The sequence below is a fragment of the Scyliorhinus canicula genome, chromosome 15 (assembly GCF_902713615.1).
Source record: "Scyliorhinus canicula chromosome 15, sScyCan1.1, whole genome shotgun sequence".
NCBI lineage: Eukaryota > Metazoa > Chordata > Chondrichthyes > Carcharhiniformes > Scyliorhinidae > Scyliorhinus > Scyliorhinus canicula.
In genome coordinates, this window is record NC_052160.1 from 38,976,100 (window position 1) to 38,988,620 (window position 12,521).

The 12,521-nt window shown below is 50.8% G+C and overlaps 1 protein-coding gene across 2 annotated transcripts in view; it reads right to left on the reverse strand.

The window, feature by feature from the left end:
• The window catches only part of kdm8 (lysine (K)-specific demethylase 8), a 43,942-nt gene that overhangs the window by 11,649 nt on the left and 19,772 nt on the right, over positions 1-12,521 (reverse strand). For both annotated transcript variants that reach the window (XM_038820386.1, XM_038820385.1), the window contains exons 3-5: positions 8,727-8,899; positions 1,751-1,883; positions 732-782 (exon numbers count right to left, since the gene is read on the reverse strand). In XM_038820386.1, the coding sequence (XP_038676314.1) occupies positions 732-782; positions 1,751-1,883; positions 8,727-8,899 (357 nt within the window). The remainder of the gene's footprint in view (positions 1-731; positions 783-1,750; positions 1,884-8,726; positions 8,900-12,521) is intronic.

Consider the following 12,521-nt stretch of genomic DNA (forward strand, 5'->3'; position numbering starts at 1 on the left):
AGTCTTATCACACTGACAGGTACAACCCAGAGTCTGATCATACAGACAGTACAGGTACAACCCAGAGTCAGATCACACTGACAGGTACAGCCCAGAGTCTGATCACACTGACAGGTACAACCCAGAGTCTGATCACACTGACAGGTACAACCCAGAGTCTGATCACACTGACAGGTACAACCCAGAGTCTGATCACACTGACAGGTACAACCCAGAGTCTGATCACACTGACAGGTACAACCCAGAGTCTGATCACACTGACAGGTACAACCCAGAGTCTGATCACACTGACAGGTACAACCCAGAGTCTAGTCACACTGACATGGTAGGTACAACCCTGAGTCTGATCACATTGACAGGAGAGGTACAACCCAGAGCCTGATTGTGCTGCCAAGGCAGGTACGACCCTCAATGTGAGACCATGTCAGAAACTCCCAGTACTGATGTTTGGGTATGAACAGTTTCAGGTTCAGTCTGATGGTTTGAGTGATCAAATAGTCTGGCAACCTCACTGTCTAGACTTACACAGACAGTGGGTGAATTGGCGAGAGGCTGCTGGTGCCCAAGGAATTACATTCTGTAATTAGAAAGCAATCAGGTGAAAGTGTGGAAGGAACTATTATAAAAATACAAAGGAACAGACACAAAGATGAGAAAATATGACTGGTAACTGTACCTAACCACTGCGCAGTCTTATTCCATGATGTGGAAAGGCAGAGAAAGTGACTCACCTGCTCAAATAGTTGATGCTGAGCTAGATATCCAATGGGGTTCTGATCCTCCTGTCGGGGTAAAACAGCAAATATAAAATGCACATTACAGAATGGGCATGCAACACAGGATGGAACACACATTCCCCCAGTTCCACACCTACTCAGTGACTAAAATCCCCATTTATGTAGAACAAGTTCCAGAATACGCACTAATAGATTTGGCTGAACATAATTTATGTTCTAAATAAATGGTGATGCTCCGATGATTGTGCCTGCAGAGTTTGCAGTTTTGGTGCAGACAGAAAAAGTAGTGTCTGACAGCTCTGAATGTGTTTGTAGATGATCCCCATTTAGGTAGAACTGGTTCCAGAAAATCCTCTCAAGGCCCTTGGCAAGTTAGAATCCCTTGCTCACTGAGAGCTGCAGAAGAATCCCATTGGCCTTTGTGCAAGGCTGGGGTTTATACGGTTAAGAAACCATTCTGCATTTGCACTACAGTGCTCTTCAAGACAGAATGGCACATTGGAGTCGATGGCAACTGAGCAGGAGAGGTGAAGGGCAAACGTGAAAGATGTTAGTGAAGCAGAGCCAAGACTATCAATGGGGAGCTGGAGTTCAGGAAGCTCTGCAAAGCAAGGTGCTGAGCCAGAAGGTTACAGGGTGAGAATTCTAGAGGTCAGGGTATAACCATGAGTATGTAATGAGTGGGCAGCAGAGAGGGGCTTATATGAGGGGATGGAAGGCTGGGGGAGATTTCTGGAGGAAAAGTGGTTAAGCCTTGAGATAGCAAAGGCCTGGGCTAGGTCAAGTGTTATTATGATAATTCCAGTTTAAAAAATGTGTCCTGGCAGTGTGAGGAGTCCACACTCTGAAGCTTTTCCATCAATAACTCATTTTTTAAATCTGCAAATTCTGCCCACAGAGCTCAGCAGCTCTGAAAAGTATTGTGTGACTGGTAACTGCAAATAGCGTGAATACGTGTAATTGACTTTGAAAATTATTGGGTGGGAACCGAGTGTTGATATCAGGAGACTAACCTGATCCAAAATATACTTTTCAATGAATTCATCCACAGTCATCAGGGTCTGGGACCATTGCTCATCTGTGTAACGAGAGCCCAGCTCTACCGGCACAGTGCGACAGCCTGCGATGTTCCGGATGTATTCCACACTGTGAAGAACACAGTCAATTTCTCAATAAAACTCAGGAGCATATATTTTGGACAAAATATAAGTCACCTAATAAATTGAAGAACTTCAATACTGGGAATACTTATTTTCTGTTAACATGAATCAGTACTCCCAGGATAGGTACAGCACAAGTTAGATAAAGTAAAGCTCTCTCTACGACTTCCGGTTGCGGCTATGACCAGATAAGTCGCACGTTTGGCTGCTCCTGCTACAAAGGTGTTTTCGGGCCGATTGGAGGGCCCCAACGGCGCTGTAAGGACAAATCCCGGTGGGGGAAGGCTCCCTGAAGAGAACCAGACCAACTTTATGGTCGGTACCCGGAGTGGGGTGGTAAAGAAAGCAACAGCAGCTCCCAAAAAAAAGCGGGGGAAGAAGACCAAAATGGCGGCCGGTGGCGCACCCGAGGAATGGAGGAAATGGGCGGAGGAGCAGCAGGCCGCTCTCCTGCGCTTCTTTACGGAGCTGAAAATGGAGCTCTTGGAGTCAATGAATGCGACGACCACCAGGCTGATGGGAGCCCAGGCGACCCAAGAGGCGTCGATTCGGGAGCTGCAACAGGAGATGACTGTGAGGGAGGAGGAGGCCACGGTCCTCGTGGGAAAGGTAGAGGTGCACGAGGCACTCCACCTGAAATGGCAGAGCCGTTTTGAGGAGCTGGATACCCGAATGAGGCGGAAGAACCTGAGGATCTTGGGCCTGGCAGAAGGCCTGGAGGGGTCAGACCTCCCGGGATATGTAGCAGAAATGCTGAGCTCCCTGATGGGGGCAGGGGCCGTCCCTTCGCCCCTGGAGCTGGAAGAGGCCTACAGGGTCATGGCTAGGAGGCCAAGAGCAAATGAGCCCCCGAGGGCGGTGCTGGTGCGGTTCCAGCGACTCAGCGATCGTGAGAGAGTGCTGGAGTGGGCCAAGAGGGAAAGGAGCAGCAAGTGGGAGAATTCGACGGTGAGGGTCTACCAGGACTGGAGTGCGGAGGTGGCAAAGCGGCGGGCCCGGTACAACCGGACGAAGGCGGTGCTACATGCAAAACGGATCAGGTTCGGAATGCTGCAGCCAGCGCGCTTGTGGGTCACCTACAGGAACCAACACCACTATTTTGAGTCCCCAGAGGAGGCGTGGGCCTTTGTACAGGAAGAGAAACTGGACTCGAATTAGACCCAGGGGATACTTGGCGGCCGTAGCCGCTCGGGTACTTTCAGCTGAATTCTTTGTTTGGATTTTGAACTCTTGCTGTGGTTTTTCTTCTGATGTTTTTTCCCCCTTTGCCAACTTCCCTTAGTTATTGTTATTGTGGTTATTCATGGTTATTTATGGTTATTTATGCTGTTTGGTAGAGGGCGACTGTTAAGTACATTGGTATTTGTTATTTATCTGTTATTTATAATGTTAAGTTGGGGAGGTGGGACGGGGGGGAGAGCAGATCGGGGATATGGGCTCCTAGGGGGGGTTCTTTTACAGGCATGGACGGGGATGGGGGTGGAACTGAAGATGGTGGGGTGGGGTGTGGCAGGGCGAAAGCGCGGGCTTTCCTCTGTTTTCCCGCGCGCGGGGCAGAGGAGGGGGGAGGGGAGGAGTGCGGGGCGTGGCTAGCAATGGCGACCTTTCCCGCGCTGGAGCGGGGCCAGGGAGGAGTGGCAAGGGGGGGGAGGCCCCCCCCCCCCGAGCCGGGGGGAGTCGGAGTGTGGCAGGAGCAGCCGGGTCAGCGTGAACCAGCTGACTTACGGGAGTACGATGGAGGGTACATCGCGGCTAGGAGGGGTCCTAGCCTGGGGGGGGGGGGGGAGGGGGGTTAGGGAGGGACACCGGGTTGCTGCTGAAAAGACCAGAAACGGGAAGTGGAGGACTGGAGAGGTGGGGGGAGGGGGACATCGTCATGGGGAGCGGGTTAGAAGGGGAGGGTCGACCCGGGGCGAGCAGGGAACAGGACATGGCTAATCGGCAGGGGAAGGGGGCGGGTCGTCCCGCGACCCGGCTGATCACTTGGAACGTGAGGGGGTTGAATGGGCCGGTCAAGAGATCAAGGGTATTCTCACACCTGAAGGGACTGAAGGCCGATGTAGCAATGTTACAGGAGACCCATTTGAAGGTAGTGGACCAGGTTCGCCTGAGAAGGGGGTGGGTGGGACAGGTGTTCCACTCTGGATTGGACGCAAAGAACCGGGGGGTGGCGATTCTGGTGGGAAAGAGGGTGTCGTTCGTGGCGGAGGAGGTGGTGGCGGATAAGGAGGGTAGGTATGTGATGGTGAAGGGTAAGCTGCAGGGGGAGAAAGTGGTGATGGTCAACGTATATGCCCCGAACTGGGATGACGCGGGTTTTATGAGGCGCCTATTGGGCCTCATTCCGGGACTGGAGGCAGGGGGCTTGATCATGGGGGGGGACTTTAACACAGTGCTGGACCCCGGGCTAGACAGATCGAGCTCAAGGACCAATAGGAGGCCGGCAGCGGCAGAAGTGCTGAGGGGGTACATGGAGCAGATGGGAGGAGTAGACCCATGGAGGTTTGGTAGGCCGAGGGCGAGGGAGTATTCCTTTTTCTCCCACGTCCATAGAGTGTACTCCAGAATCGATTTCTTCGTGTTGAGCAGGGGGCTGATCCCGAGGGTACGGGAGGCTGAGTACTCGGCCATTGCGATCTCTGATCATGCACCGCATTGGGTGGATGTGGAAATGGGGGAGGCGCGGGACCAGCGCCCGCTGTGGCGGCTGGATGTGGGGCTGTTAGCGGACGACGAGGTGTGTAAAAGGGTCCGGAAGAGCATTGAGAGCTATCTGGACTTGAACGACACGGGTGAGGTGCAGGTGGGGATGGTTTGGGAGGCCCTGAAGGCAGTGATCAGGGGAGAGCTGATCTCCATAAGGGCGCACAGAGAAAGAAAGGAGAGGCAGGAGAGGGAGAGGCTGGTGGGGGAGCTATTGGAAGTGGATAGGAGATATGCGGAGGCACCAGAGGAGGGGCTGCTGGGAGAACGGCGCAGCCTGCAGGTCAAGTTCGACCTGCTGACCACCAGGAAGGCAGAGACGCAGTGGAGAAGGGCACAGGGCGCGGTCTATGAGTATGGGGAAAAGGCGAGCAGGATGCTGGCACACCAGCTTCGCAAACGAGATGCGGCTAGGGAGATTGGGGGAGTGAAGGAGAGGGGCGGGAAGGTAGTGCAGAAGGGGCAAGAAGTGAACGGGGTCTTCAGGGATTTTTACAAGGAGTTGTATCGGTCTGAGCCGCCGACGAGGAGAGGGGGAATGGAGGACTTCCTAAACAAATTGAGGTTCCCAAGGGTCCAGGAGGGGCTGGTAGAAGGGCTGGGGGCGCCAATAGGGCTAGAGGAGCTAGTCAAGGGAATAGGTCAGATGCAAGCGGGGAAGGCGCCGGGGCCAGATGGGTTCCCGGTGGAATTCTATAAGAAAAATGTGGACTTGGTGGGACCGGTACTGGTACGAGCCTTTAATGAGGCGCGAGAGGGGGGGGTTCTGCCCCCGACAATGTCGCAGGCTCTGATCTCCCTGATATTGAAGCGGGATAAAGACCCCGTGCAGTGCGGGTCCTACAGGCCTATCTCGCTTCTGAACGTGGATGCCAAGTTGCTGGCAAAGATCCTGGCAGCTAGAATAGAGGATTGTGTGCCAGGGGTAATCCATGAGGACCAGACGGGGTTCGTGAAGGGGCGGCAGCTCAACACGAACGTGCGGAGACTGCTGAATGTAATTATGATGCCGGCAGTGGAGGGGGAGGCTGAGATAGTGGTAGCGCTGGACGCGGAGAAGGCATTCGATAGGGTGGAGTGGGAGTACCTGTGGGAGACGTTGGAACGGTTTGGGTTTGGGGAAGGGTTTATTAAGTGGGTGAAGTTGCTCTACTCGGCCCAGACGGCGAGTGTAGTGACAAACGGGAGGAGGTCGGAGTATTTCGGGCTCCACCGAGGGACCAGGCAGGGATGTCCCCTATCCCCCCTACTTTTCGCACTGGCGATTGAACCGTTGGCGATGGCACTGAGGGGTTCAGGGGGGTGGAGAGGACTGACTAGGGGAGGGGAGGAACATCGAGTATCGCTGTATGCGGATGATCTACTGCTGTACGTGGCAGACCCAGAAGGGGGAATGCCGGAGATAATGGAACTATTAGCAGAGTTTGGGGACTTTTCGGGGTACAAACTAAATTTGGGCAAAAGCGAGGTTTTTGTGATACACCCGGGGGACCAGGGAGAGGGTATTGGGAGACTCCCCTTCAAGCGAGCAGGAAAGAGCTTTAGGTACTTAGGGGTGCAGGTGGCAAGGAACTGGGGGACCCTCCACAAGTTGAACTTTTCCAGGCTGGTGGAACAGATGGAGGAGGAATTTAAGAGGTGGGACATGGTACCGTTGTCGCTGGCGGGGAGGGTGCAGTCAATCAAAATGACGGTCCTCCCAAGGTTCTTGTTTTTATTTCAGTGCTTGCCCATCTTCCTCCCTAGGGCCTTCTTCAAAAAGGTGACGAGTAGCATCATGAGCTACGTGTGGGCGCATGGCACCCCAAGGGTGAGGAGGGTCTTTTTGGAGCGGAGTAGGGACAGTGGAGGGCTGGCACTGCCCAATCTCTCGGGGTACTACTGGGCGGCAAATGTGTCAATGGTGCGCAAGTGGATGATGGAAGGGGAGGGGGCAGCTTGGAAACGAATGGAGAGGGCGTCCTGTGGCAACACAAGCCTGGGGGCCCTAGTAACGGCACCATGGCCGCTCCCCCCCGCGAGGTACACCACGAGCCCGGTGGTGGCGGCCACCCTCAAGATATGGGGGCAGTGGAGGCGACATAGGGGGGAAATGGGAGGTCTGTTGGCGGCGCCAATAAGAGGGAACCATAGATTCATCCCGGGGAACATCGACGGGGGATTTCAGAGCTGGTACAGGGTGGGCATACGGCAGCTGAAGGACCTGTTTATAGAGGGGAGGTTTGCGAGCCTGGGAGGGCTGGAGGAGAAGTTTGAGCTCCCCCCGGGAAACATGTTCAGATATTTACAAGTGAAGGCATTTGCTAGGCGGCAGGTGGAGGGGTTTCCCCTGCTCCCCAGTAAGGGGGCGAGTGATAGGGTGCTCTCGGGGGTCTGGGTCGGAGGGGGGAAGATATCAGACATCTACAAGATAATGCAGGAGGCGGAAGCAGCATCAGGGGAGGAGCTGAAAGCCAAGTGGGAAGGGGAGCTGGGAGAGCAGATAGAAGACGGGACGTGGGCGGATGCACTGGAGAAGGTCAACTCTTCCTCCTCGTGTGCGAGACTGAGCCTCATTCAATTTAAGGTGCTGCATAGAGCTCACATGACGGGGACAAGGATGAGCCGGTTCTTTGGGGGTGAGGACAGGTGTGTCAGATGTCTGGGAAGCCCAGCGAACCATGTGCATATGTTCTGGGCATGTCCGGTGCTGGAAGGGTTCTGGAAGGGGGTGGCAAGGACGGTGTCGAAGGTGGTGGGGTCCAGGGTCAAACCAGGATGGGGGCTTGCGATCTTTGGGGTCGGGGTAGAACCGGGAGTACAGGAGGCTAGGGAGGCCGGAATACTGGCCTTTGCGTCCCTAGTGGCTCGACGAAGGATATTAATTCAATGGAAGGACGCGAGGCCTCCAAGCGTTGAAACTTGGATTAACGATATGGCTAGCTATATTCAGCTAGAAAGGATCAAATTTGCCCTGAGAGGGTCGGTACAGGGATTCGCCAGGCGGTGGCAACCTTTCCTTGACTTTTTAGATCAGAGATAGACGTTCGGGGTCGTGGCAGCAGCAACCCGGGGGGGGGGGGGGGGGGGGGGGGGGGAGGGGGGGGGGGAGGGAGGGGGGGGGGAGGGAGGGAGGGGGGGGAGGGAGGGAGGGGGGGGGGAGGGAGGGAGGGAGGGGGGGAGGGAGGGAGGGAGGGGGGGGAGGGAGGGAGGGAGGGGGGGGAGGGAGGGAGGGGGGGGAGGGAGGGAGGGGGGGGAGGGGAGGGGGGGGCAGCAAGGGTCGTGGGGGGACATGCACGACTGTAACGCGGGCAAGTCTGCTCGCTGCTCATGTCTGAAACTGTAGGCTGCCTTGTTTGTTAAGGTTGCCTGGGGGGGGGGGGGGGGGGAGGACTGGTGCGCGCGAGAGGGCGGGCGAGGGAGGGACATTTGCCTAGAGGGATTGTGTTGTAAATAATTTAAAAATTAGTAGGGGTAAATGTTTGTATGGAAAAACTCTTTCAATAAAAATTATTTAAAAAAAAAAAAAGCTCTCTCTACGCTATTTTATCAGTCCAGCAATGGGGAATGGACTACTCTATCCGACAGAGGGGTAGCAGTGCTACACACACACACACACACACGCACAGCCACCCTCCTCACCCCCAAGTTAAGTAGGCAATTTCATTCCATCAACCTGATCCGGAAGCCACATCCCAAATAGAAAAATTACCGTTTAACTCAATACACCACCTAGTCTCTGTTCCACCTTCTGTGTTTTCCCATCACAGTACAAGGGCAGCAGTGACTGTCTCACTGCACCTGCTGCTTTGCTTGAATTGAGGGGGCCTGGATATTATTAACAGAAGAAAAATGACTGGGTTGTTGTTACCATGATGCATGGCATCATTACGTTGGAAGGTTACTGCAGATAGGGTAATTATTGCTCATTAATCAAACTCCTACCCAGAAAAGCTTGCAAAGGTGCACTGCACACAGCTTCCTGACAAATGTCCTTTACATCTTAACACTGGTACAGAATTAGTACTGTATCATTGCAATAACATCCCAGTTTACTCATTTGATTTAATTTTGAAGGATGGAGCTTGCTGACAGTTTATCCAATTTTTAGTACATTGAAATTCTCGATTGGCAAGCTGGTACCTACCTCCATTTGCAATCCCTCACAGCAGGCCAGTGATCAACAATGCCCTCTAGTATGACAGGTTTCTGTGGAACAAGGTACTGGGCTCTGAAATGTTCCAGTGAAGGGCATCGGACTCTTGGAATTGCCATTCCAGGTCTGATTTCTTGCGTCGAAGGAAGAACAGCACTTAGCTTCTGAAAATACAAAATCAATTACATTTTTCAACAAGTTTGCAACCTGTCAACAGTTACTGTTAATTCCGTGTTTTGATTTCTGCTGAATTGCCTGTAATTCATCAGGAATGCCCCGAGTGACTGGCCTTGGCCAGACTTCTCCATCCTTCAGTTTTTCCCTCTCATAGGATCACAGGAGTCACTGGATGGATAAAGATCAAGGTTCATCAAATTCTATCATGCAGGGTGGCACGGTGGCGTAGTGATTAGCACTACTGCCTCACGGCACCAAGGACCCGGGTTCGGCCCTGGGTCACTGTCCGTGTGAAGTTTGCACATTCTCCCAGTGTCTGCGTGGGTTTCACCCCATAACCGAAAGATGTGCAGGGTAGGTGGATTGGCCACGCTACATTGCCCCTTAATTGGGAAAGAAATAAAAAATAACAAAAAATTCTATCATGCTAGTCATCAAATGATGCAACAATAATTGACTTTCTGGCCAATCATAACTATGAATCTTGATCACTTAGTTAAAAACTCTGCCTCCACCAATCTTTTGAGGAAGAGAGTAGCAAAGACTCACAACCCTCAGAGAAAAAGTTTCTCCTCAGCTCGGTCTTAAATGGGCAACGTCTTGTTTTTAAACTGACCGTCCCCCCACCCTAGTTCTAGATTCTTCAACAGGAGAAATCCTCGCCGCATCCATCCTGCCAAATCCCCTCAGGATCTCGTATGTTTCAATCAAGTTGCCTTATTCTTCTAAAATCCAGATGATACAAACTTAACCTGACTAACATTTCCTCGTAAGACAACTCGCCCATTCCAGGTTATCAGTCCAGTAAACCTTCTCCGCATTGCTTCCAATGCATTACATTTCTTCCTTAAATACTGTGCTCAGTACTCCAGTTGTGATCTCACCAATGCCTTCCATAACCTCCCTACTCTTGCATTTAATTCCTCTCGCAATAAACAATAACATTCTATTTGCTTTCCTAATTACTTGCTGTATTTGCAGACTAACCTTTTGCGATTCATGTACCAGGACACCCAGATTCCTCTGCATCTCAGAGCTCTGCAATCTCTCTCCATTTAGAGATAATATGCCTCTTTTTTATTCTTCCTGCTAATATACACAATTTCATATTGCTGCCTCCAGTACCTCACCCAGCTGACCGCTAGTCACTTGACAGCTAAACGTACTGAGATTAACTGAGGTTTGAGCTTGGCCCTGTTCAATCGATCTTTTTTTAAATTTGTTCGTAGAATGTGAGTATTACTGACAAAGGCCAGCATGTTTGCCCATCCCTTGAGAAGACTGTGGTTAGCTGTAGTCCACCTGGTATGGATACACCCACAGTACTGTTGATGAGGGAATTCCAGGATTTTGACCTAGTTACTGTGAATGAACGGTGATATAGTTCCAAGTCAGGATGATATGTGATTGGTGGTGTTCCCATGTACTTGCCACCCTTGTTCTTCTAGGTAACTGAGGTCGTAGGCTTGGCGATGCTGCAGAAGAAGCCTTGGTGAATTGCTGCAATGCATCTTGTAACATTTAAAGTGGTGAATGGGTTATCAATCAAGCGGGTAGCGTTGCTCAGGATGGTGTTAAACCTTTTGAGTGTTGATGGTGTTAAACGTCTTGAGTGTTGTTGGAGCTGCACTCCAGGCAAATGCATTCGACTAACACGTGAGATTGAGCTTTGCAGACACTGGACAGACTTTGGGAAGTTAAGAGACGAGTCACTTGCCATAGAATTCCCAACATCTGACCTGCTCTTTTTCTGGCTGATCCAGTTAAGTTTGTGGTCAGGATGTTAATGGTGGGGATTCAGAGATAGTCATGCTGCTGAACTGCAAGGGGAGATGGTTAGTTTCCCTCTTGATGGAGATAGTCATTGTTTGTCACTTGTTTGGCATGAATGTCACTTGCCACTTATCAGTCCAAGATTCAGATATTTGTCAGCAAAGATGGCTGGATCAGGAGCTGATCACGGTATAGAAGCCAATGTAAAAATCCTACTGCCTTCCCCAACTTTGTGATAAGGGCTTCTGCCAACTGACATAATTATTTCTCACCGTGATTTTTCTGATTTCAGCCCATCTGGGAGAACACCAAATGGGAGTGGCATGTCCCTAAGGCATTTTAAAATATGTAAATCAAATTAGATTTTTTTTTTGCTTATTTAAAAATGAACTTTGCTGAGTCAAAAGATGGTCACAAGCCACCTGTTATTGTAAGGTGGCCATTAGGGCATTATATGGATTGCAATTGAAACATGTCCTGACATGTTCCTCATGGAATCTCACACCTGGGACTGTCACGGTCAATTTCAAAAATAAACTATTGAAAGAATATGGATGCCACTTGCATCTTTATCAGCTTACTCCTCCAGCAGAATCCAGGCCAGTAGCTACCCGGATATAGGTCATCAATATGGATAATGACTCTTTCAGAGGCTGGGACATTGTAAGACACAAAACAAAAGCCAGATCCAGACTCCAGATAAAGGTCCCTTAATGAACTCACTGTGGAGAGAGGAGGTTACGTGACTTGAGCGACCATTTTGAAATCACCACGTACAGTTGAAAACTCCAAAGCAGAGCGTCTGCTGATTTAACCTGCAAATATCTGGCTGACCAAGCAGCCTGCAACAAACCCTCCTCAAAGCTGGTTTATTTGGAAATCACTGGCTATTGCCTGCCTAGGAGACCAAGTTTCTGAATATCAACATCATCTCAATGTGTCGGCATCATCTTTTTAAATGTAAATTTAGAATACCCAATTTTTTCCAAATAAGGGGTAATTTAGCGTGGCCAATCCACCGACCCTGCATATCTTTGGGTTGTGGGGGTGAGACCCACGCAGACATGGAGAGAATGTGCAAACTCCATACGGACAGTGACCTGGTGCCAGGAACGAATGCGGGTCCTCAGCGCTAAGAGGCAGCAGTGCTAACCACTGCGCCACCTTGCCATCTGTGTCAGCATCACCTTTAAATTAATTCTACAATTCTGCCTTCAGGGAGGGATGCGCCCAAATTGGAACTTCTCTCTTCTCTTCCCCACCCCCCCAAAACAACCGCCCAAAATGGATTTGGACATTTTAGACACTTGCAAACATTGTGAACAGATATCTATTTCTGTTGTTCTTTTATTGTTAAATTATTCATTGTTGTAAAACCCCTCTTTCCTGACGCCTTACTGTATACTTGTGTCTATGTTTGAACTTGCAATCATTCCACATCCCCCACCCACATCCCCATTGTGCTCTGATTACACTGGGCAATAATACATGTCACTATGTGCTCTAGAGATAGGAAACATTATGAAGCAAAGTAAATTAATTTTTAGGTGTAGGATTGTTGATAACTAATGCTGCGACTTGGCAGTTTCACATTTCCATTTCCCATACCACCCATCATTTCACTTCTCTCATCGCTTTATAGCCAATTAGTATTGAATTATGGGCAATTGTGTCTTAGATTTGTGTTGTGAGAAACTGGTTTGAAATTATCACAAGCTCATTTCCCTTATGATCACCATACGCAGCAGCCTCGTCTCCCATTAGTCTACTCTTATCTGAATGCATCACCAATTCCGGGTCCCATCCCTGTAGGATTGAAGTAAGGAGAAAAACTGA